At 36.2% G+C, this 23,404-nt stretch overlaps 1 protein-coding gene across 9 annotated transcripts in view; it reads right to left on the reverse strand.

Annotated features, from left to right (window-relative positions):
* Positions 1-23,404, reverse strand: part of Gabpb1 (GA binding protein transcription factor subunit beta 1) — a 69,339-nt gene that overhangs the window by 23,471 nt on the left and 22,464 nt on the right. For 8 of the 9 annotated variants that reach the window (XM_020183641.2, XM_074065925.1, XM_074065928.1 and 5 more), the window contains exons 2-3: positions 5,047-5,154; positions 544-711 (exon numbers count right to left, since the gene is read on the reverse strand). In XM_020183641.2, coding sequence (XP_020039230.1) covers positions 544-711; positions 5,047-5,154 — 276 coding nt within the window. Of the gene's footprint in view, positions 1-543; positions 712-5,046; positions 5,155-6,855; positions 7,711-23,404 lie in introns of those variants that run through there. The other variant, XM_074065923.1, reaches the window with a different exon arrangement.

Raw genomic sequence — 23,404 nt, forward strand, 5'->3', positions numbered from 1 at the left:
TGTAATGTAACTAGAAGAATATCTAGAATTACGTGTGATTTGCATTTATAGCTTGCACTGTATTTCTTTTGGATGGGTTCATCTAAAGGCCAGAAAAAATAATATAACAAAATATATAATAACATGTAACAAATAATGTAATGAACAGGATGAAAAATAATAATGTCTATCACTATTTCAGTTTCCTACATCACATTTGGGTGATTTACATTATTTATAAATTTGTTTACTATCCAAACTTTATGTTTTCTTCCATGAGCCTTCTGATTATGTGAAGACAAAGCTGTAGTCCTCACCCAAACAACTGCCTTTCTAAGAATATACCTAACTAAGAATATACCTAAAGGAAGGCTTTTCCCTCATGAAAGAAAACTTTAAGATAATTGTCATTTCTCTCACACACACTTTCTCTCTCTCTTTCTCTCTCTCTCTCTCACTATCATAGGTAAAACACTAAGAGGCACTCAATAAAACTAGTTCCCTTCTTATATAGTCGTTGTGGGGCTCAGTTTCAAAAACAAAGTGCAAAAAGAGAACACATACCTTAAGTAAAACCTCTACGATGCTGGCATGGCCCTCAGAAGCTGCCATATGTAATGGCGTTCGGTCCACTTTGGTTCTGGCATCCCTACTTACGCCCGCTCGGAGCAGCACCTCTGTGGTGGAATAATGTCCATACTGTGCTGCCAGGTGAAGAGGAGAAGTTCCCAGCTGTGCCACAAGAGGAAAAACCCGCATTTATAATAACTTATTAAATATACTTCTACTACTATATGCTAGTTTATATTTTCTGCTTACACAACAGGTACATTAATTCAGAACTCAAAAGGCATTACTTAATTTAAGCCTCACATCTTCACAGAAGCCTTCAAGAATCCCCATACGGTTGTTAGTAAGAAGAAATGTCAGTATTTCCCTTAATTCAAACTTTGATCATTTATTTAATTTTAAGACAGACTGGCCTGGAACTCATTATGAAGCCCATGCTGGCCTCAAACTTCATTATAGATGTGTGCGAACACGGCCAGCTCTTCATTACTTTTTTGAGATGATAAACAGTTTAAACAAAATTGATTTCATTAAGAATTAGAGATAATTAGGGTATCAGAAATTTTTGAGTATTAGAATGTTTTCTTCATTTCAATCATATAAAACTTGTTAAAATAATTTCATCTATAAAATTTATCTCAAGTAAATTTAGTCTCATACATTTTTACATTAACAAGATCAAAACTGGTTTTGCAGGACTTAAAAAATATATTAACAAAAGCATCTCAGTGATCCTTTCCAAGTGGTTCAGAAAGTTGCTTTTCAAGAAAAAAATCTAAGGTACATTTGCCAAAGGTGAGTAAAAACAATCAGTCCTCCTAAAATTGGTTCAGAGTCTAGCCATTAAATTGATACCCATGATACTAAAACGTGAATAAAAAAAGAGCCCTACCAGAGGCATAACTTTAAATAGGTGACACTTATAATTTAGTTACATGCACTTAGAAGCACAGAAAATCCCTACAACTCTGACTGCCAGGTTACTGATGTTCCAAAGAGCTAAGAACATGAAATTTGCTAAGACCACCACTATAATAATAGCACCTCTGTTTTTTAAGCATTTTCTATGGAACACACTATTCTAAGACCTTCTCATGTTAATCTCTTCATAACATAGGTACCCTACCTTTGACAGCAAAAGAACCTAAGGCAAAGAGGTTACTAATTTGCCTGAAGTTATACAAGTGAATTATGACACAAAGCAAAGCTATGTTCTTAATACATGGTAACAACTGAAATAACTTGCTTGCAAGTAACTATTTTATTACTACCAAAAAGCATACATTTTTAAGGGAGATTCTAACAGATTCTAGCAGATGAAAGGATATTCTTAAATAATCCTTTCTTCATGCTTTGTCCTATTTTTCCTGCAATCAGCCCCTTCTGCACTATTAAATTCTAATTATTTTTCAGTTACTTCAAAAGTCTACTTAGCAGGCATGAGTTTTGCTCAGTGTGATGTTAGGGTCTACTTTCACTTGAGCCACACCCTCAGCCTTTTTTGCTTTGTCTAACATGGTCTCGCTTTTATGCCCAGGTGGGCTTGGACTAAGCTCCTACTGTTCATGTTTCCCAAATAGCTAGGATTACAGGCGAGGGCCATGATGTCCAGCTTTTTTGTTTGTTTGTTTTGAGAACTTCCGTTTTTGGTTGATGATAACATCTACATTTTTTTTTTTAAAGAAAAGGCAAACATCTGTGAAGTCAACACCATAGTCTAGAAATAAAATACTGCTAGTAATTTAAAATCTCTCCACATGTCACTTCCTAATCACAAACCTCTCCCTCATTCCCAGAATTTTGTGGCAAATATTTTTTGTTTTGCTGTGTATCACTTATGCATCCCTAAATGATACATTTTGGGTTTGCCTGCTTTGAATTTTATTTAAGTAGAATACTGCATAAATTTCTCTGCGACTTGTCTACTATTAACACTGTCAATGACATTCACTAATATAAATGAATATAAATGTAGTTCACTGATTTTCTCTGTTCTACAATACTCCATTCATTGAACAAGCCACAATTAATTTACTGATCACTACCTGGATTATTTCCAGTTTGTAATTATGGATAATGCTTCTACATACAATCTTGTACATCTCAGGCACACGAACAAGATTTTCTTCTATTGGGAATATTCTTAGAAGCTCAACTACTGTATCGCAGGGTATGCATGGTTAGAATTTACTAGGTACTAACTAACTGCCCTTCAAAATAATTAGACCAATTTACACATCTACAAAAGTTATTTAGCTGAGAGTTCTAATTTCTCCATCTCTTCACAAAGTTTGATACTGCCAGACATTTTTTTTGCTAATCTAGTGACTATGCAAAAATATTTAATGATTTTACTCTACATTTACCCATTCTTTAATTTAATTGCACATATTTGCATGTTTATTGTTCACTGAAACTTTCTCTTGGTAAAGTTCCATATTACGTCATTTGTTGGACTTCATTATGCATCTACAGGAATTCCTAATGCATTATGGGTACTAATCCTTCCTATGATCTTTTTGTCTTGAGATATCACAGCATCAGCATGATGTTTCTACATGGGGAATTAAAAAAAAAAAGACTAATCCTGCTGTAGATTTTTTGGGCTACAAATCTTTGGACTGCCATCTTTTATCAGTTCTGGAAATTCTCAGTGATTGCCTCTTCAAATCACTTCATGCCAATTCTTACCCTCCTTCTTGTGGATCTATGGTTAGGTGTGTTAGACACGCTCACATTATCTCACATGACTCTTAACAGCTCTCATATTTTCTACTTTTTGTCTGTGTTATACTCTGGAAGTTTTGTTGTTTTTGTTGTTTTGTTTTTTTATCTGATCCTTTGGTTTACTGATTTTCTCTTCAGTTGTTTCTAACTTGTTACTAAAATTCCTGGTAGGTTTGCTTTTGTTGTCAGTTGTACTAGCTATTGTTAAGTTGCTTTGTGTTTGTGTTTTAAGTTATTTTGCTGCTCATTTTCCTTGGAATTTCATTAATGAAGTCTGGGATAAAAATAGGTTCCTCAAAAAAAAAAAAAAAAAAAAAGGTTCCTCCAAAGATGATATGCATTTGCTTCTGCCAAGGACATGGAGTAACCCCTAGGCCAAAAAACACTTCAAATTCACTTCTGTTTACAGTGTTTCAGAATACACAGGTATTTATGATCTCAGATGGCAAATGTGCACAGGATGGCATGTGACTCCAAATTTCATCTCTTCATTTTCCCTCTATTCAGTCTTGGTTCAAGCCAGGTCATACTCTTTCCAGCACCTTAGCATGGGGCTGAGACTAGAGGTCGTGGGAAGAGCTGAGTGGTATTCCTGCTTTCCCTTACACTGAAGGTGCAGTTCTCTGGGATTCCAGAATTATGGGAGGGGATCTCCTATCACATTCCTCCCCACGAAAAGTCCCAGACTTTTGTCATCAGTACTCTGTCCATGCCAGAGATGTGGGGAAACCAATAGGCAAAACAAAGTGCAGAAAATGCTCTTGGGGAAAAGTTTCTCTGGATTCTAGACTATACCTGGATGTTTAGGTTAACAATTCCTTACTTCTTTCTAACTCTGCAGTGTACTTCAGCTTTTCTTGAAAATATTTACTGAAAGAATCTTTATCTCTTAAAGATAGATGCTAAAATACTTATGGGTGAAATGATATAGGTCCTAGAATTTGCTTTAAAAAAATACAGAACAAAGAAAGTGAATGGAGTTATGGAGGAAGCAAGAGTCATCATAATTTTTGAAGTTGGATGACAGGCATACGGAGCTTGATATATGTTTAAAATTTCCCACAATAAAATTGTTTAATTACATGAAAAATGGAACTTAGGATTTCATCCCCAGCACTGTTAAATAAAAAAAGAAAACATTTATTACATGAAAATATTTTTTAAGTACAAGGTATAAGTAAGAAAAAAGAAGTCAAGAATGTGGACTGCTTAGTTTTACCACTGGGAGGGCTGGTCCAGATTCCAGACCTCTGTTTTCCTAGGCCATCCCTTTTGGTTTGCTCCTGCTTTTTGGCTTCTCCACACTGCCTTCTATAGTTACCGAGAACTTAGTCCCCTTCTTCCCTTCCTTGTTGGTCATGTTTGTAATAATTTTACAAGTATCAATGGAGATGCATATTTTTTTTCTTTTTAGGAGCAGTTATAACTCCCATTGTTATCTGTCATTTTCTGAATTATAAAGTCTATCTGTGCTATCCATAAGACCTTTAAGTTGAATCCCAAGCAGCTATATATTATATTTATCCCATACTACTATACTCCAAAATCTAAAAGACAAACCTATGGATAGAATATTTGGATAAAGTTGAAAATTATACAAATCATTCATTTTAAAAGATCGCTACAACTATAAAATTTGAAGAGAAATTTACAAAAAGATTCAATTTTTCACCATTTATAAACATAGTACTGGCTAAAGTTTTTATCTAGAAAAACTAAAAATGAGAAGAAAAAAAATGAAAACACCACCACATTCAAGTCATTCCTTACCCAGTCTGTAGTAAAAGGAGCTCCATTTGCCATCAAAATACGAACTTCATCATCTTGACCTGCTCGTGCCGCTTCTAGAAGCTTCTTTCCCAAATCTACCAGGGACATCTAAACAAAACAGATAACTGAACATCAGAATCTCCACTTCCATGTTGTGGCATGGCTTCCCCTCTTGTCTTTATTAATGTCAACTCCCAATTATTCTTTCAGAAAGTTGTGGCATGGTTCATCTAAAACTATAGATCACACAAAAGCAATATGAATTTTTGGAATACATTTTCCTTTCTCATTAAGTTTTTAACCAAGAATAAAACTGGTCTGAATTCTTCAAACCAGTAAAAGAAGAGGTAAGTTAGCAGAAAAAAGCAGATCTAAAATTTAACAACTAACTGTTTTCATTAGAGTAGGTACATTAATAAAATTTTTCATAAAAGTACATAAGGTACAAGACATTACCTTCTGTTAGTGGTACAGGTTAAAGCAAATCTACTTCTTCTGCAATAGTAAATGTGTTCAAAATTTTAAAATAAGTATCTTCTACCCTTGTGCATAGAATGCACACTTGTTTTCCAGAAAGGGACACAATTCACCTTATGAATAAAGCATATGTCTCATTAAGAAGTTAAAAAGATGGAGGGGGTGAATTTCACTAATATATATTGTCAGCACTTTTGTAAATGTCACAATGTACCTCCAGTACAACAATAATATGATAATAAAAAAAGACAATTAAGGACAGAGGATAGAGAAAAGGTTAGATTAAAAAGAATTAACCTAGAAGGTAACACCCACGCACAGGAAATCAATGTGAGTCAATGCCCTGTATAGCTATCCTTATCTCAACCAGCAAAACCCCTTGTTCCTTCCTATTATTGCTTATACTCTCTCTACAACAAAATTAGAGATAAGGGCAAAATAGTTTCTGCTGGGTATTGAGGGGGGGAGCGGGAGGGGGTGGAGTGGGTGGTAAGGGAGGGGGTGGGGGCAGGGGGGAGAAATAAACCAAGCCTTGTATGCACATATGAATAATAAAAGAAAAATGAAAAAAAAAAAAAAAAAAAAAAAAAAGGACAGAGGAACTTGAATTCAAGATATCTGAAGAGGCTAATGTCCCAGCCTACATGCAAGTATGTGTGTGTGTCTGTCTGTCTGCCTTCTCCAATAAGAAACTCAGAAATACGTCAGAAAAAGCTCATAAGTGTACGACCACACCACCCTGAACACCCGACCTGATCTCAGAAACTAAACAGGCCCCAGCCTGGCTATTACTTGTACAGGAGAAAAAGATCATGATGGGGGTAACATAGATAAAGATTTGAACTTCTCAGAGATGCTTAGTTCTGAGGAAAAGAAAGCTTCCAAATCCAGAAAAACTATCCAAGTAGAAGACTATTCAGTGATATTACATAATATCATAAGGAAAGAAAAGCAGGGAGAATTTTAGGCCTGTGGAGAAGTAAAGATATGGAAATGTTGAGATTTACTTAAGGAAAAAAATGTGTCTGGGATACAAATTTGTCTCAAAATGAATACTCAGTGAGGGCTGGATAAGTATGAAGGGCGAATATGCTATAAGGGAGGGATGATGAGGAACTGATGAGCCCATCAGTTCATTTTAACTTTGTGTGAAGTTATTACTCAAGAAGGAAAAACGTGTGTATGAGAAAGAAGTTGGTGGACAGAGCTTGGAAAGGGTGCTCCTGCCAGCATGGAATGAAAGGTGCTACATGATTAGAAGGGATGTTAGGAAATCTAAAAGGAGTAATTATAAGAAAAGATGTCCCTATAAGTAAAAAGAATTGTGCTAACTTGCTGTGTTGTTCAATAGCTTCTGTAAGGTGAGGCTACTCCAGCACAGGAGCAACCATGGAGCACAAACAACTAGGTGGCTGCACAGTGACTAGGTGAGAGGTACATATCCAAAACAGGCCCTTGTCACATCTTAAGACGTTCCATTTTATTATACCCTGTGTCAAAAGAACAAGAAAAACAACACAGGTATTTATGGGGATTTTAATGTGCTTTTTTTAGACACTTGTTACATTTTCATCCTTGAATTTCTGATTTCCTTTCCTTTTTCCTCTCATTCTCTCTGAAAACACACAAGGCCTAGAGCGATTACCAATCCCCTGTAAGAAGTTTTTCCTAGAAATATTCAGTAGCTTGACAGTAAAAATTAACATCATATTCAAATGGCAAAGAACCTGTAATAATAATTTCTTCTAAAGGCAATGTAAGGAAAAAAGAAAAACAAAAACTGACCTTTTTCCTACAGAAGTGTAGCAAAATTTAAACTGGACACACTAACAACATAGCACCTATACTCTGGATGAACAACCTTTCATATAAATCTGGCTCTAAAATCAGAATCTTTTAAAGAGACATCCTTTTACAAATATGTTTTACAGAGGTAATATAGATTACCAGTTTGCTCTCATTCAGCAACTTAGTACCAGATGGTTTAGATGTCTGGATATCCTCTATGAAGTACTAGTTTAGGGTTTTGCCTCATTTTGAAGTTGGGTTGTCTGCCTTTCTCATATTGACTTGTAAATATTCTTATATACATTCTGAATAGCAGGTCATTTGTCACATATAGAATTATGAACATCTATTTTCCAAATCCTAATTTCTTAACTATCCATCCCATTTTCTTTCTTTGATATCACATACTATCTGTTTTATAGATAGACAATTGTTAAGTCTCATAAAAATAAGAAACCTCTATGTACTAAAAAACAAGATAATCAAGACAAAATCAAAGACTGAAAAGGAATATGTTTACCACAAAAACGACTGGAGGAAGCACTAATGTTTTACTTAAAAGGTCTGACACACAACGAGACAGGGAAAATCAACAGCAAGAACCCAATACACTGAGAGCCAAAAGATACACCATGTATTTTACAAAAGAGAAAGAAATACTTCACAAGCATGAAAAATACTCAGTGTCACCAATACTCTAGTAAATATAAAGTTAATAACTTAAAAGTCATTACTGTTGTCAGATATGGGTGGAAACTTATACTTTCACATATTGACATCTCATATATGTTGGGCTGGTAGAGTGGCTCAAATGGTAGAGTGCCTGCCTAGCAAGTGTGAGGCCAAAAAATCCCAGCACTGCCAAATATATATATATAAATTTATATATGCAGACAGCAATATAAATAGATCAGCTTTATTTTTGAAGTCAAACTGGCAAATTTAATGAAAATTATAAAAAATGTCAAAGCATACAGATCTAATAAATGACTACACTTCTGAAAACCTATTCTAAAATAAACACATAAATCAAAACAGATTTATCAACAGAGTATACATATATATACACATATTATATATAATCATTTTTATCAATAAAGAATATAGTTTGGCTGGGGGTGTGGCTCAAGTGGTAGGGCACCTGCCTAGAAAACAGGAGGACCTGAGTTCAAACTCCAAGTATCACAACAAAAAAAAAGCGTATACAATATGCATGTTATATGTAATCATTTTTATAATGTAAACAATCTAAAGCTAGGAAAATGACTAATATTATATCATCTAATAAAACAAAATGCAGTAATTCAATTAGTTTTGAAGCTATATAGCATAAAATGGCATGTTAAGTGTATAGACACAAAATCAGTTTTTTTTTTAAATAAAATATGCATTGGACTAGGGACATAGCTCAGCAGTAGAGCCTTGCCTAGCATGTGTGAGGCCCTGGGTTCAATCCCCAGCATCACCAAAAAAAATGCACATAAAGAACAAAATATTATCCAGGTAAACACTGTCATACAGCACTCAGGAGGCCAAGGCAGGAGGATCACTAGTTCAAGGACAGCATGGGCAAAATGGTGAGATCCTATCTCAAGCAAAAAATATTAATATGGAAAAATATTAATAAATGTTAGGATGGTACGATTATGGAAAAATTTCCCTCTATTTTACAAAGTTTCTGTAATGTTATTATATTACCTGCTTAATTTTTTTAAAAAACTGTCTTTTATTTTTTGTTTTTGATCTTCTTTCTTTAAAATGTCTCTCTCTCCTTTTTTGTTTTTTGGTGGCAGTATTGGGTTTGAACTTAGGGCCTCATGCTTGCTAGGCAGGTGCTCTACCACTCAAGCCACTTCACCAGCCCTTTATTGGGTCTTACAAACTATTTGCCTGGGCTGACTTTGAACCACATCCTCCTGATCTCTACCTCCTGAGTGGTGAGAATTACAGGTGTGAGCCACAGATCCCTGACTTAAAAACTATCTTTCCTTAAAGGAACAAAATACATGACTGTCAACTAGGTAAATGTGACATTAAGTTTACACACACACACACACACACACACACTTTTGACTTGATAGATAAGAAGAATGAAAAAAAGAAAACGAATACTAAAGGTTTAAAATAGCAAAGTTATTGATCTGCTTTATAAGCACTGCAATAACACAAAGAAGCATTTGAACAAATCAACTTCTACAATTCTCCTACGATCTTAATTATTCAAAACGCCATATTTAAGGATTTAGGACAATGAAGCTACTCTGATTTTAAAACTCCATAAGCAATAAATACAGCTGTATTATAGATTAATGTAGCTGGACACTTAGAAAAAAGTAGTGTTCTAATGGTGGCAGCACTGCCCCCTAGAGGGCCCTTTGAATCCTTAAGGAGCCATTTAGAGGTGGAGAAGCTATACTTGCATTAAAGGGCAAGTACCAGGGAACACTACAGGTCCAACAACCAGAACAATCTCACATGGCAAAGAATGGACACATCTTCTTCTGGATGGTTTTCAAAGGTTCTACTAAATATATCTAAAGCTGGGATCCAGCTAGCATGAAAACAAAATGTATTTTTTCAGTGTTAATGTATCCCAAGTTTTCAAGAATGAGACCCTACCATAAAGATGTGTTTTTTCAGAACTTTACTAAGGTAGAGTTGTTGACCATTTTAGAAAACTGTGTTACCAATGTCAATGCTACTTTGGTATCTGCATCACCAATATAACACTTAATCATCTATAAGCAAGGCATCCATGGGAAAATGACTTCTGGACCCCCCTCAGGTACCAAAATCTGTGGATGCCCAGGTCCCTTATATGAAGTGGTACAGTGTTTGCATAGTGTCTGTGAACAACCTTTCACATACTTTAACTCATGTCTAGACTGCTAAACTATCTAACATAATGCAAATGATATGTAAATAGTTGTTTGGGAATGACAAGAGAAAAGTTCTTACATGATCGAAATGATAAAATTTCTTCATGCATTTTTGATCTAGGATTGGTTAAATCTGAGGGTGCCAAGCCTACAGATAAAGGGAGCTGACTGTACATTTGTCACATTCACAGTGGTTTTATGTGCAAATTAAATATGTAACTATACTGTGTCACCTAGTATAGTTACATATTTAATACGTGTTATTATAAATTGTTTCCCTTCTATTTCTCCTTTTTATTATAAGCAAGACATTTTTTGAAATGATGCAAGTAGGAGATATTAACTACTTTTCATTTCGAAACAGCACAAGGGACAATACAAAGTATTTATTTTCAAGAGGTAGCAATGGATCTAATTAAGACTGAAAATCAATGGAAGAAAATACACAAGAAAGCAAGCAAGACCAAAGTCAAATACACTCTCATTTTTTATCAAAATAATTAGTAAAACTTTAAATAATGAAAAATACTAAAACGTAGCAATCACTTCTGTCTCTCACTTGAAAGGATCCAAACACAGAGTGGAATAGTTCTGACGTTCAGAGGAACTCAACTCCATTCAGACAACACAATTGGTCAAGAGTGCCACAGCTTCAAGTCAAGTGTGGCAAATAACTTTTTCCCTAATCAAATGAAAAAAATGTAATTTAATTCAGTAAATTTTAATGAATGTTAAAAATAGACACCAAACATATACTGTGTATGGCATTTTGTCATTTAGTTTCATATTCCTTTCTTCTTGAGAAAAATAATCCCACTGTAATAAATTCCTTTACTATTATAAAAATCTTATCACCAGCTGACACAAGCCATAATTTCTTTACTCCAATTAAAACATTTTAACATTTGAGAAACTTCAGAACAAGAGCTACTTTTGCTCACAAGTACTATCCATGCTGAGAGTACCATCTAGTGGTAACAGGAATTACTACTGGTAATTGAATTTAGTTTAAAGTCTATTTTGTTTTGAAGACTACAATATCCACTGGACATAAAAATGCTCCATAAAAGCGAGGAGTGGTGGCACACACCTATAGTCCAAGCATTCATGAGGCTAAGTCAGAAGGATTGCGAGTTCAAGACCAATGTGGACTGCACAATGAGACCAAGTCTCAAAACAAAGCTGGCAGAGTGGCTCAAGTGGTACAGCACCTACCTACCAAGTACAAGGCCCTCAGTTCAACCTCCAGTACCCTCCCTCCCCCTAAAGAGAGCTCTATAAACTGTGAAGTATTAATTACATTAAATTGTAACTGGCACTCTTAAATAAGAATAAGTAAAAACAAAAAATTTAAGCCTATTATAATGTATGTAATAAACCTTGCCTCATTAAAATTTTAGAATAACTTTGCTTTAACTTTTATGCTCAACACGTATAATTATAAACCAAATAAACTTTTCTAAAGCTTTTCACCAAACAATTTAGGAAAAATCTAAAATATTCAAACTCTTTGACTTAGTAATTCTATTCATAAACCCATCCTATGGAAAGTATTTGAAATGAGTATCTTAATAGTAATGTTATTTAAAATAGAGAAAAATAGAAATGCCCAACTACAAACAATGGTTGAAGAAATTAAGATATATTACAATGAAACACTGTAGTCTCATTTTTATTTTTACTTTTATTATGGAAAAGTTTTGAGCACATGTAAGAGTAGACAGTAGAATGAACTTCCACATAGCCACTACCTTATTTAAATATCAACTTATGAGCAAACCATTCCCCCCCCACACACATACACACATACATTATTTTGAAGTATTAGATGTCAACAATTTTTATCTGTAAATATTTTAGTACAGCTCTCTAAAGGATAAAGATATCTTTTAAACAGGGTACCATATTCATTATAAAACAGTTACAAATAGTATGCAACAGTTTGGAAATCAGGACTCTAATTGTACATACATCATGATCTTAACCATGTAGAAGATGCACAGAAACATAACCTAAAGCATAAAGGGCTGGGGAGTGGCTCCAGTGGTAGAGCACCTGTCTAGCAAGCAAGAGGCCCTGAGTTCAAACAGTACAGCATGGCAGTTAAAAAATATGACATTTCCCCTTTTTCAACTCTTCTCAGCTTTTTAAGCTTTCTATAATGAGCACATATAATTCATGTACTTAAAAAACTTATTAATTTTTTTCATCAAAATTAATTACATATAAGCTTAGTAAGCCTTTAATGTTGAAAAATATTGTTTTAAGTAGTAAAAAGATAAAAAATGTGACTCCAAGTCAGTGGCTCACGCCTATAATCCTAGTTACTCAGGAGGCAGAGATCAGGAGGATCATAGCTCAAAGCTAGGCTGAGGCAAATAGTTTGCAAGACCCTATCTTGAAAAAACCCATCTCACACACATGCAAAAAAGGGCTGGCTGGTGGAATGGTTCAAGGTGTGACCATGAGTTCAAAACCCCCCAAAAAAGTGACTCCAAATAAAATCTAACATAATTATAATCATGTGCACAACTGTATATATGAGGATATTCTTGAACATCAGAATTTAGTTGCCTACATTCTCCTGAGAAAACAACTTAAATAATGAACATAGCCACCAGCACCCTGCTAAATCTTAACCTATCTGGTCTCATTTAACAAGAATGGCCTTACCAAGATCACTGTTGTCTCTGTTTTGCAAAGGAAGCAAGCGAAAAGCAAAAAGATTTACCAAATGACACTAATTTTAACCTTCCTGCATTCTGTACTAGAGAGCACTAAGGATCTGTTGGGAGACCAAGTATGTCCTCTAGGATTTAAGCTAGGTCTCTCCTTGTGCAATTTCTCTGAAGGGAAAAAGCATATCAACACTGGTATATGTGGGTTTCCCCACCTCCATTTTACCTACTGCATTCCTCCCCCTTTTTTTAACTTAAAAATAAAATGACATTATCAAACATGACATTTAAATTATCTCCCAAACATCCTGTTTTTAAAAAAATCACTAGAAGACATGCTCTATTAAAACCAGAAGTAAACCAGAAAGAAGACTCAAGAACTTCATGAAATAAGCATCAACAAAAGTAGAATGAAAGAGGAACCCCAAAATGATAGTAAAGAGAGACCTCAAGACAAAGCTAGGCCAGAGTCCTGGAAAGCAAACCCACACTGGAGCTGGAGGGGGTCCAGGAAGGGCTTCAAGAAAGGCAGGCCAGTGAGTCTCCTAAGAAAGGAGTGAAACTTCCAGCAGAGAGGTTGGGAAGAGTTAATGACAGACAACAAAAACTAAGCAGAACCAGGCTGGTACACACCTGTAATCCCAGCACTCAAGAGGCTGAGGCAGGAGGATAGGCTACATAGTGAGACCTTGTCTCAAAAAAAAAGGAAGGGAAGAGGGAAGGAGAGAGGGAAAATTAGCAAAAAAGAAAAAAATCAGACTAGTTTTCAGAGAAAGGGAAAAAAATTAAGCTTTTACTATGTGTGTGTGTGCAGATTAATTTGCTTTGTTGTAGATGTGGGTTAAAAATAATAGCTCCAGAATTGTTATAACTGAACGCTAATGCAAACAAAATTTTCAGTGTAATTCTACTGAGAGGACAAGCATGAGGAAAAACATGCATAGGGCTAGTTTCAGAGAACCTAAGCTTCATCTTCCTAAGTACATACACCTAAAATGAAAAACTCACGTCTATAATCCTAGCTAATCAAGAGAGGCAGAGATCAGGAGAATCACAGTTTGAAGCCAGCGTGGGCAAATAGTTCTCAAGACCCTATCTCAAAACAATTCCATTACAAAAAAGGACTGGTAGAGTAGCTCAAGGTGTAGGCCCTGAGTTCAAACCCCAGTACCACAGAAAAAAAGGAGAAAAGAAAACATAATTAAAAATTCAAGAAACAGCATAGGCTTGGTGTTTAGAAATATAGAGGAGAGCACTGGGTGAAAAGAAATGATATAAGGGACCATGGGTTTCATCAAAAATCTTGTATTTTTTGCTTTTTTCAACTATGTGCATGTAACTTTTGTAAAAATAAAACAAGTATATTTTCACTGTTTGAACTGTGAAACATACAGTTTAAAGTCATCCCTATATCCTTGAGGCCAAACTCCCAGAAAATAACTGTCATTTCAATGTTTAATGTGGATCCTTCCAGATCTTTCCTATGCATATAGAAACATACACACACTGCTTATTTTTTAAACAAAAACACTCAAGAGATCACATTATACTGTTGTGCTGTTGTGCAACTTTCTTATTTCCACTTAGGAATCTCCTTTTCTTATCAGTGACATCCTTCTAAGTCAGCACACACACAAACCTATACATTCTTCTTACAGAATGTGATAGGTTGAACAATGGTCCCCTAAAGATGTCTAGATCTGAGTTCCCAGAACCTGTGAACATGCAACCTTACATGGCAAAGGGGATTGTGCAGGTGTGATTAAGGATCTTAAGAAGATTATCCTGGACTGTGCATGTGGGCCCAAGGTAACCATAGGGTTCCTTATGAGCGGGCAGCAGGAGGGTCAGAGAAGATGTGATAAAGATGTGACAGTGAAGGACTATGTGAGGTGGCCCATCCACACCTGTAATCCCAGCTATTTGGGAGGACTTAGATAGGAGGACTGCAGGCAAAGTGGAATACCCTATCTAAAAAATAACTAAAGCAAAAATGGGCTGGTGACACAGCTCAAGTGGTAGAGTATCTGCCTAGCAAGCACAAGGCCCTGAGTCCAAACCCTAGTATCGCAAAAAAAAAAAAAAAAAAAAAAAGTGAGCAGGGGGTCAGTCACAGAGAGACAGAGACAGAGACAGACAGAGAGAGACAGAGAGAGATTTGAAGAGTCTATACTGCTGGCCTTGAAGATGGAGGAAGAGGTCACAAGTCCAGAAGTACAGGCAGTCTTTAGAAGGTAGAAAAGGGATTCTCTCCTAGAGCCTCCAGAAGGAACAAGCCCTGTTAAAATCTTAATTTTAAGTCTTTGGACCTCCAGAAGTATAAAATAATAAATATGTGTTGTTTCAAGAAACTAAGTTTGTGGTAATTTGTAACAGCAAATAGGAAACTATTATACTACAGAAATAGGGAGTAATTATGTATAGGCAAGTTCATTATTTGGTTCCATTTTCATTTTTCATATTTTACAAGTAGTGCTTCAATACAGACACATGAGTTAGCACTTTTCTAGAAATTATTCTGAGAAGTAGAATTGCTAGATTTTTTTAAAGATCACATTTTAATTGTGATAGACACTGCCAAATTATCTACCAAAACAATGTACTAATTTTAGCCAGGCATAATGGCACATGTCTGTAATCCTAGCACTTGGGAGGCTGAGGCATGAAGATCACAAGTTCAAGGCCAGCCTGGGCTACAAAGTGACTTCTAGGCCATCCCACACTACATAGCAAAACCCCACCTCAATGAATGAATGAATGAACAAAGATAAGCCTTATACTCCTATTGTCAGTGTACAAGAGTAACTGCTTTTCCACAAGGTCCCCACTCCCTAAAGCTAGACCCTTGATCTCAAAACTAGATCTTTAAGTCAAGGTCAAGGATCCTATGAAATCATACTCACAAAGTGGATGAATAATTCTTTTCCTGGTTAGCTCTCTTTCAGAAACGGTAACCTGAGGAAATTCTACTAAAGTAAGCTGCAGCAACCCTTTCATCACCTTTAAACCTTTTTTAAAGGGCATTCTTTGCCCCAGCATCTCAGGGATGAGGAGGGGAAATGTCTGCCTTGGATTTTTCCACCCACTTTAGCAATGAAGGCCTGCTCGGGGAACCTTTTCGTTCTCTAGTATCATGGGCCCTCATTCAACTCATTAACATACCAATTATGAAATGATACATATATATTTATACATATATACAATATATAACATACATGCATTCTATATGTATACACATATTAGCTAATTCAATCTTAAAACCCTGCAGAGTAGGTATTATTATCATCATTTTACAGGTGTTGAACCAGGCACAGAAGATCATACAGCTTAACTGGCTCCATGCTCATAGTCACTATGAGATACCCATGGTCTGAGTCCTCCTAGTGACCAAAAGCCAACTGAATGCATGCGCCACAAATGTTACTCCCTGGCTTTACAACTTGGCACCAAATTATAGTCTGATTTTCAGGGGACACCAGATGTTTCATGTTTGTATCTCTTATCTAAGTGTTATGAATTGGAGGCAAGGATGGTAACTTATGTGTCTTTCAGCTGGGTTCTTTTTCTTTTTCTTTAAATCATGACATTCCTCCATGTCCTATTTTTAGTCCTGTTTTTCTTTCTCAATCATATTCTCCTTTTCTGTGGACTGTATCTACTTTCTAAGCCATGACTGACTGCCTGATGACTTCCAAGTCTCTCCAAGTTTGGTCTAAGCCTCTCTCAAGATGATTGGGTCAAATATCCAACTACTTAAAGACATCTCCACCTGTGAATTCCAAGACACCTAAAAATTCAAATTGCTTAAGTACTGGCTTGTTCCCTGACTTGAAAAGCTTGAAACTGTCCTTGACTCTTTCCTTCCATCTCCAGTCACTGTGACTGTTATTTCCTGTGACTTTTACTTCCTAAATCTCACTCCATTCCTCTTACCTCCCTCTACTGATACATAATAGACCTCCAACAAACATTAGTTGACTGGCTTTTCTCCTCCACTACAATCTGTGCCCAGGCCTCTCTCACAGAGGCTCTAAACTAGTACCTGGGCCTCACTTCTTGCTCTTCTCTAATCTGTTCTCCACTCTGCTACCAACTTTCTTAATCATGCTTAAACTGAAACCAATTCTTTCTGCAGTTATCTCAGAGAGAGTCAAAGAACAAGACTTTAAACCTTGGAGTCCCCTGTACCCCACTCACCACCTCTGCTACTGAGCTCTACGCCTCAGACAGGATGTTGTATGTAGTAGGCGCTTCTCACACCTTTGAGCATCTGTAAAAAGTTTGCTCTGCTGGGTACAATGTACTGTTGTTCCCCCACCCCTAGCCCACTTTTGCCATTCCTACCTGTCCTTCAGAATTCAATTAATCTCCTCAGAGAAGCCTTCCCTGAGCCCCTTAAATCAACTTAAATGCCCTTCATTATGTGTTCTTCCAGCACTCTATGGTGGCATTTATCATATCACATTAAAATTTGCCTATTTACTTGATTATGACTTATCACTGTGCCTGGACTATGGTGCCTGTCCATAAACACTCAATATTCATTAATGCTTGATAAATATTCATTGATGGAATGAACAATATTTGGTGCACAGTAGAAACTCCAAAATACTTGGGACAACAGTAAAGTCATAACATTTGAGGTTTTTTTTTTTTTTTTTTTTTTTTCAGTACTGGGGTTTGAACTCAGGGCTTCACATTTGCAAAGCAGGCACTCTACTGTTTGAGTCATGCCTCCAGTCCATGTTGCTCTGGCTATTTTGGAGATGGGGTCTTTCAAACTATTTGCCTGAACTGGCCTCAAACTTCAATCCTCCTGATCCCAGCTTCCCAAGTACCTAAGATTAAAGATGTGAGCCACAGGCACCCAGCTACAACATTTGAGTTTTTAAATGTAAACTATGCTGACAGTTTCATAAACTCTAGGAATTAACAGAATGGTTACTGAAACTCTTAAGTCAGCCTTGTTGTGACTAAATTCTTCATCATTAGACAAGGTTGGAACATTCCTGAATTTCCTCTTTTTATTGACAGCAACTTAAATTGATAGATTTAACTCCACCCCACCCCCATCTGAGACCAATTCTGTGTTTTCTGAATCAAAAGCAAAAATTATGAACATAATATCTAGACAACAGCTTCATCTGGACCCTTAGAGTTACTTTTTGGACTTTCTAAGTTTGGATAACAGAAAATTCTAGGCAAGAATCCAGAGCTTACCCAATGACCAACAACAGGACTACAAAGCAAAATCAGCTCAGGGCTCTCAATGAAAGTGGATGAGATCAGTAACAAACTTGAGTTCAAAGGTTCCTCCTGAGTACATTCTAGAACTGAGCTAAAACAGTAGCCACTAGCCACACATAGTACAAAAATATGCTAACATAGTTCAGTTATCACTTTTATACTGATTACTTGTTGGAAAATAATATTTTGGGCATAAGGGGATAAATAAACTACAATGAACTTTAACCATTTCTAATGTAGCAACTAGAAAATCTTAAACATGCAGCTCACATTGCATTTCTGTTGCACCAACTTTAGAATTTGCAAAAAGTTGCAAGAAATAAAGGCACTCTCAGAAAAACTGCACCTGATGGGTTATCCTTTTTATGATGCCAGATACACTTGCCCTCTAAAAATTACAGGAGGACATGGCCTTTTTCCTTGTAAGATGTCACAATTCAGCTAAAGACAAAGGAACCTGTGGGTCCTACTACACTGCCATCTTTGCAACCCACTGTGCCCTTAACCTATTCAGCTGCTGCTTCTTTTGAGTCACTGCATTTATTCCAGGAAGAGACTGAGGCTTGGAAGAATTCAAGCAGAAGATGAAGGTAAGTCTAGCAATCTACTGGAGTGAGCCATGGATGGTCTTGAATTCATCTAGGAAGCACAACTTACCTGCTTCTTACAAAGTGAAGCCAATAAACTGCCGGCTGTCACAGTTATAATACTGAACTGTCAGTATCTTGACCCAAAAAAGAGAATGCATACCTTTTGATCTTTACTTCCCAAGGTTTCTCATCCTTATCTCCTCCTCTCCACTGTCTCTACTCTCACACACTCATTGCTTCATACCCAAACATCACAATAGCCTGTTAGCTGACCTAACTAGCTCCTCCATCTTGCTGCCGAACAATCCCACTAAAACACAATAATCTCATTCAAACATTTCTGTATGTGAGCCTGTACACAGCACTTGCCCTCAAAGAATCCACCATGTAGTAGGAAAGACATACACCTCTGCTGCCCTGTCCAAAATCCCCACCAGTACAAGCAATCTGAAGAACAATTTATTAATATTTAGCAGTTAAAGAGGTGCCTACCCTTTGGCCCAGGGATTCCTCAACCCTATCTTCTTGTGTACTCTTGAACAAACACACAAAAGGAGAAACGTGTAAGAATGCTTATAGAGACATTATTTATAAAAAGAACAAAGAAACTACAAATTACCTAAGTGCCCGCTGACACCCAAAATTCCATTTTTATTATAAAAATGTTCAAATACAAAATGTTTATGTATATGCATATATATAATATGTATATCATATTTATACAATTATATATCCTTTCCAAAAAAAAAAGTACTTTACCCATTGCATCCCATCGTTTTATCTCTAAATCAGTTTCATTACAGGACTATTTTCTTGCCTGTCATCGACCTCAGCCATCTCCCCCTGCCTTCAACAAATCATTGTTAAAGTGAATAGTCAGTTCATTTCTATCTCACATTCAATTTATCTGCTTTCTCAAGACAGAATTTCTGACTCTTTTCGTGTGGTCTAGGGATCAAACCCAGGGCCTCACGCATGCTAGGCCTGCTTTCTACCTTTATCTGCCATATTTTTTGTACACTAAAAGTTACATATTAAAAGTGTGATAAAATTCAGGTTCAAATTTTTGTACAAAACTATTTCATAGTTGGATGCTGCATACTTCATACTGAATCACATCAGGAAGCACAGACTTTTTGGTTCATTTGTAATGATTACGACTTAGCACTTAGTAAGCAAAGTAGTAGCCAGACTCTCCACTGTAAACTTATATTGTTTTATCTTGAGATCAACAGTTATTTGTGGACTCACACCTGGGCACCACATGAATATACAATTCCCATCCAATCCTTTTTCCTAACAGTTTTAAATCCACTAGTGATCCTGGCCCAAGTCAATTATTTCACAGCAGATTGTATCAAATTGCAAACTTTCTAACTCCATAAAAGAGCTTCTTCAGTTTGGGTTTTGTGTCTTTGAAAGCTTTCTTGCCTCTGGCATAAGATTCCAAGTTCAGTGTGCATGCCTCTGCCCCAGACCTGGGAGCTTTTAGTAAAGTATTTAAAGACCAAAATCTGGTACTAGAAGTACTCATGTCTATCAACGTGACACAGTGTTTCCAGCTCCCTCGGTGGACAGAGCTAAGAAATATATATTTGTATGGCATTAAGAAATACATATTTTAAATTGTGAATTCATACTGACATTTACAATTCAAGTTGATTGTTACCAGATTTTTGCTCAGCCTCTTTGATTTTATACTTGTATCTTAATTATTCCTAATATATTAGCATAAAAACTGGCTTTATCCCACAATATATATCAAATGGTGTCAAAATAAAAGTCAGTATTACAACTAGTAAGAAAATAAGCTGGGTATGGTAGTGCATACCTACAATTCCGGCACTTAGGAGATGAAAGCTGGTGAGTTCAAGGCCAACCTGGGCTACATAACAAGACCCTATGTGTGTGTGGGAGGGGGCTGGATGGAGGGATGGAGGGGAGGACAAAAAAGAAATTTAAATTTTCTTTGCATTTCTTTAGCATGTACAATAAGCAGGCTTTATTCCCATATTTCTTACACATGGTTTTGACCAAGTGCATTCCAAAAGATAAGTTTTCAAAATAAAAAACAATTCTGAAAAACAAAAATTTTAAATTCCTGTATGTGCGTTACACAGCTCAGTTGATGTGGAGAAGCTCTCAGTCAGTCCTGTTATCGTCCATTGTGTTTAAATCGTTGTGTGATCCGCTGTTTCCCTGACCTTCATTTTGTGAAAATCTGCCCCCCAAAAAGCAAATGGTGTCCCCAAACCAAGGTAAAAGTTATGGTATTTCTCTCAAGTCAGAAAGAGCATGTGATGTACTTAACTGGAGTGAAAAAGTGAAGCTTGAGATTGCCTGTATTTAGTGGAAATTGGGATGCTTGAGTGAATCAAATATCTGCAGTACAGTATTGAACTCTGCCTCACCTGAAGCCATGCACTTGCTAGTCAGGGACTCTACCACTTGAGCCACTCCACCAGCTTCAAGTTGTCAGAATTTTTCAACAGGAGAGTAGTGACATGTATTTTTTAGAACTATACTTGTTTTATGGCTAATTGATACAGGGAAACAAGAACTGAAGCAAAGATACTGGTTAGGAAGTTATTCCAGGTAAGAACTGATGGTCCCTCAGATTAGGGTAACACCCATAATATCATTCAGACCTTTTACCTTCAATTACTATAGATCTAGGTTTAAATCTAACATCATATTTGTTTTCCACTTGTCTTCTATTCAGTTTCTTTTCTCTCTTTCTGGACTTCTTTTAGATTAATTCTTTTCTCTACTAATCTAAAGTTATACACTATTTTTGTACTTTGGTTAGTTCTATAGAAATCATAAAATCTTTATTCTCCCTTCCCCCTAAAACCTACGGATTAAAAAAAAAAACCTAAACAAACAGATCAACCAAATATAATATATAAACCCGGTTTGGATTCCAATCTAAAAAAGTCAAATGCAAAAATTTAATGATTTTTAAGATACTTGGGAAAATACAAATACTATCTATGTATGTAATGACATTAAGAAACTAATGCCAAGTTGTTTTCTGAGTATAATATTGGTGTCATAGTGTAAGTTTCTGAAATTTAAAAAACAATATTTATTAGAATATTTAGGTATTCTTTTAAAGTCACCAGGGAGTATTTATAAAACCAGTCTAGAGATGAACTGAAGCTGAGTAATGAATACATGAGGATTTACTATACCTTTTTATATATTTAAAATTTTCCATAACAAAGAGTTTCTTTAAAATTAACCTTCTAGGTAATACATGGGCCTTAAAACTAGAACTCCATATATCCCCTTTCTGTTGTTGCCTTGTTTTTTAATCCAATAGACAGCTTCCATTTAATGCAGTCTATTTTCACTTTCCAAATATTTATCACCTTCTTTATTTTTCATTTACACCTCAGACATCCTATTCTGCCATATATAATCAATTTCATTCTGCCCTAGATTTATCCTTTAGAAATACACTGTCCATTCTGATGTGTGCTACTACTTAAATTAAGTAAAACCAGAGATTCACTTCGTCAGTCATACTAGTCACATTTCAAATGCTCAAGAGCCTTATGTGGCTTGTGACAACACAGATAGCACAAAGAACAGGAACACTTTCATCATCGCAGAGATACCCACTGCACAGAGCTGTTTTCAACTGTCTTCCATCAGTGAGGTATTGGTGACAAGCTGTTTTTGTCTGAGACTATCTTTTACTTCACTATTACTGTTTAAATAGATTTTCACTAGGTATAAAATTCTCGGCAGCATCATTTCACTGTCTTCTGACTTTCACTGTTGCTGGTGAGAAGTCAGTTGTTAATCTAATTTTTGCTTCTTTGATGGCTATCTTCTTTTCCTCCAACCACTTTTAAGATTTTTTCAATTACTGGTTTTCTGTGATTTTATTATGATGTACTCAGTGTGTGACTATCCGGTTTATAGGATAGGATTAAATAGGTTTATAGGATAGGATATATAATAGGATTTGTTGATCATCTTATTTTTTTTTCCCCCAAGCTAGCCTCACACCTCCCAATTTCAGCCTCCAAAGCAGCTAGGATTACAGGTGTGAGCCGCTGGAACCCAACAGGATTCTGGTATCTTTTACTTGTTTTGGGAAATATCAACCATTATCTCTTCAAATGCCCTGTTGTAGGGCTGATGGAGTGGCTTAAGTGATAGAGCCCCTGCCTAACAAGCATGACGTCCTGAGTTCAAACGCCAGTACCACCAAGAAAAAAAAAGCCCCATTCACTCTTCCTCTGTTCCCTATCTTCAAGCTTACAACTCACTGGATACTAGGAAATATCCCCCTCCTGGAGCAAAATCACCCTTGATTAAAAAGCATGAACTATTAGCTTCTTGAATTACCACTCTTTTGTTCAACTAGACACATCAAAAACATATGAGGTAAGAGTCCATTCAGCTCTAGCCTAGCCCAGCCCAGCCCAGTATTTCTCAACCTGTTTCCCAAAACCCCAGGACTGTATGTAGTCCTGAGAAAGGGTGTGGGTAAAAGGATATAATAAATTGGAGGAGACAGAGAAGCATGGATTTCAGCCCCTTTTACCCTCACTTTGAGAGTCTCTATATAACATAATTTGAATTTGGTTTTGCTTTGTTTTTATGTAGTGCTGGGGAATAAAACCCAGGCCCCTGCACTTGAGCACTCTTCCTCTGAGCTATACCTCCAGCCTATGTGAAACTT

The sequence above is a fragment of the Castor canadensis genome, chromosome 2 (assembly GCF_047511655.1).
Source record: "Castor canadensis chromosome 2, mCasCan1.hap1v2, whole genome shotgun sequence".
NCBI classification, from domain to species: domain Eukaryota; kingdom Metazoa; phylum Chordata; class Mammalia; order Rodentia; family Castoridae; genus Castor; species Castor canadensis.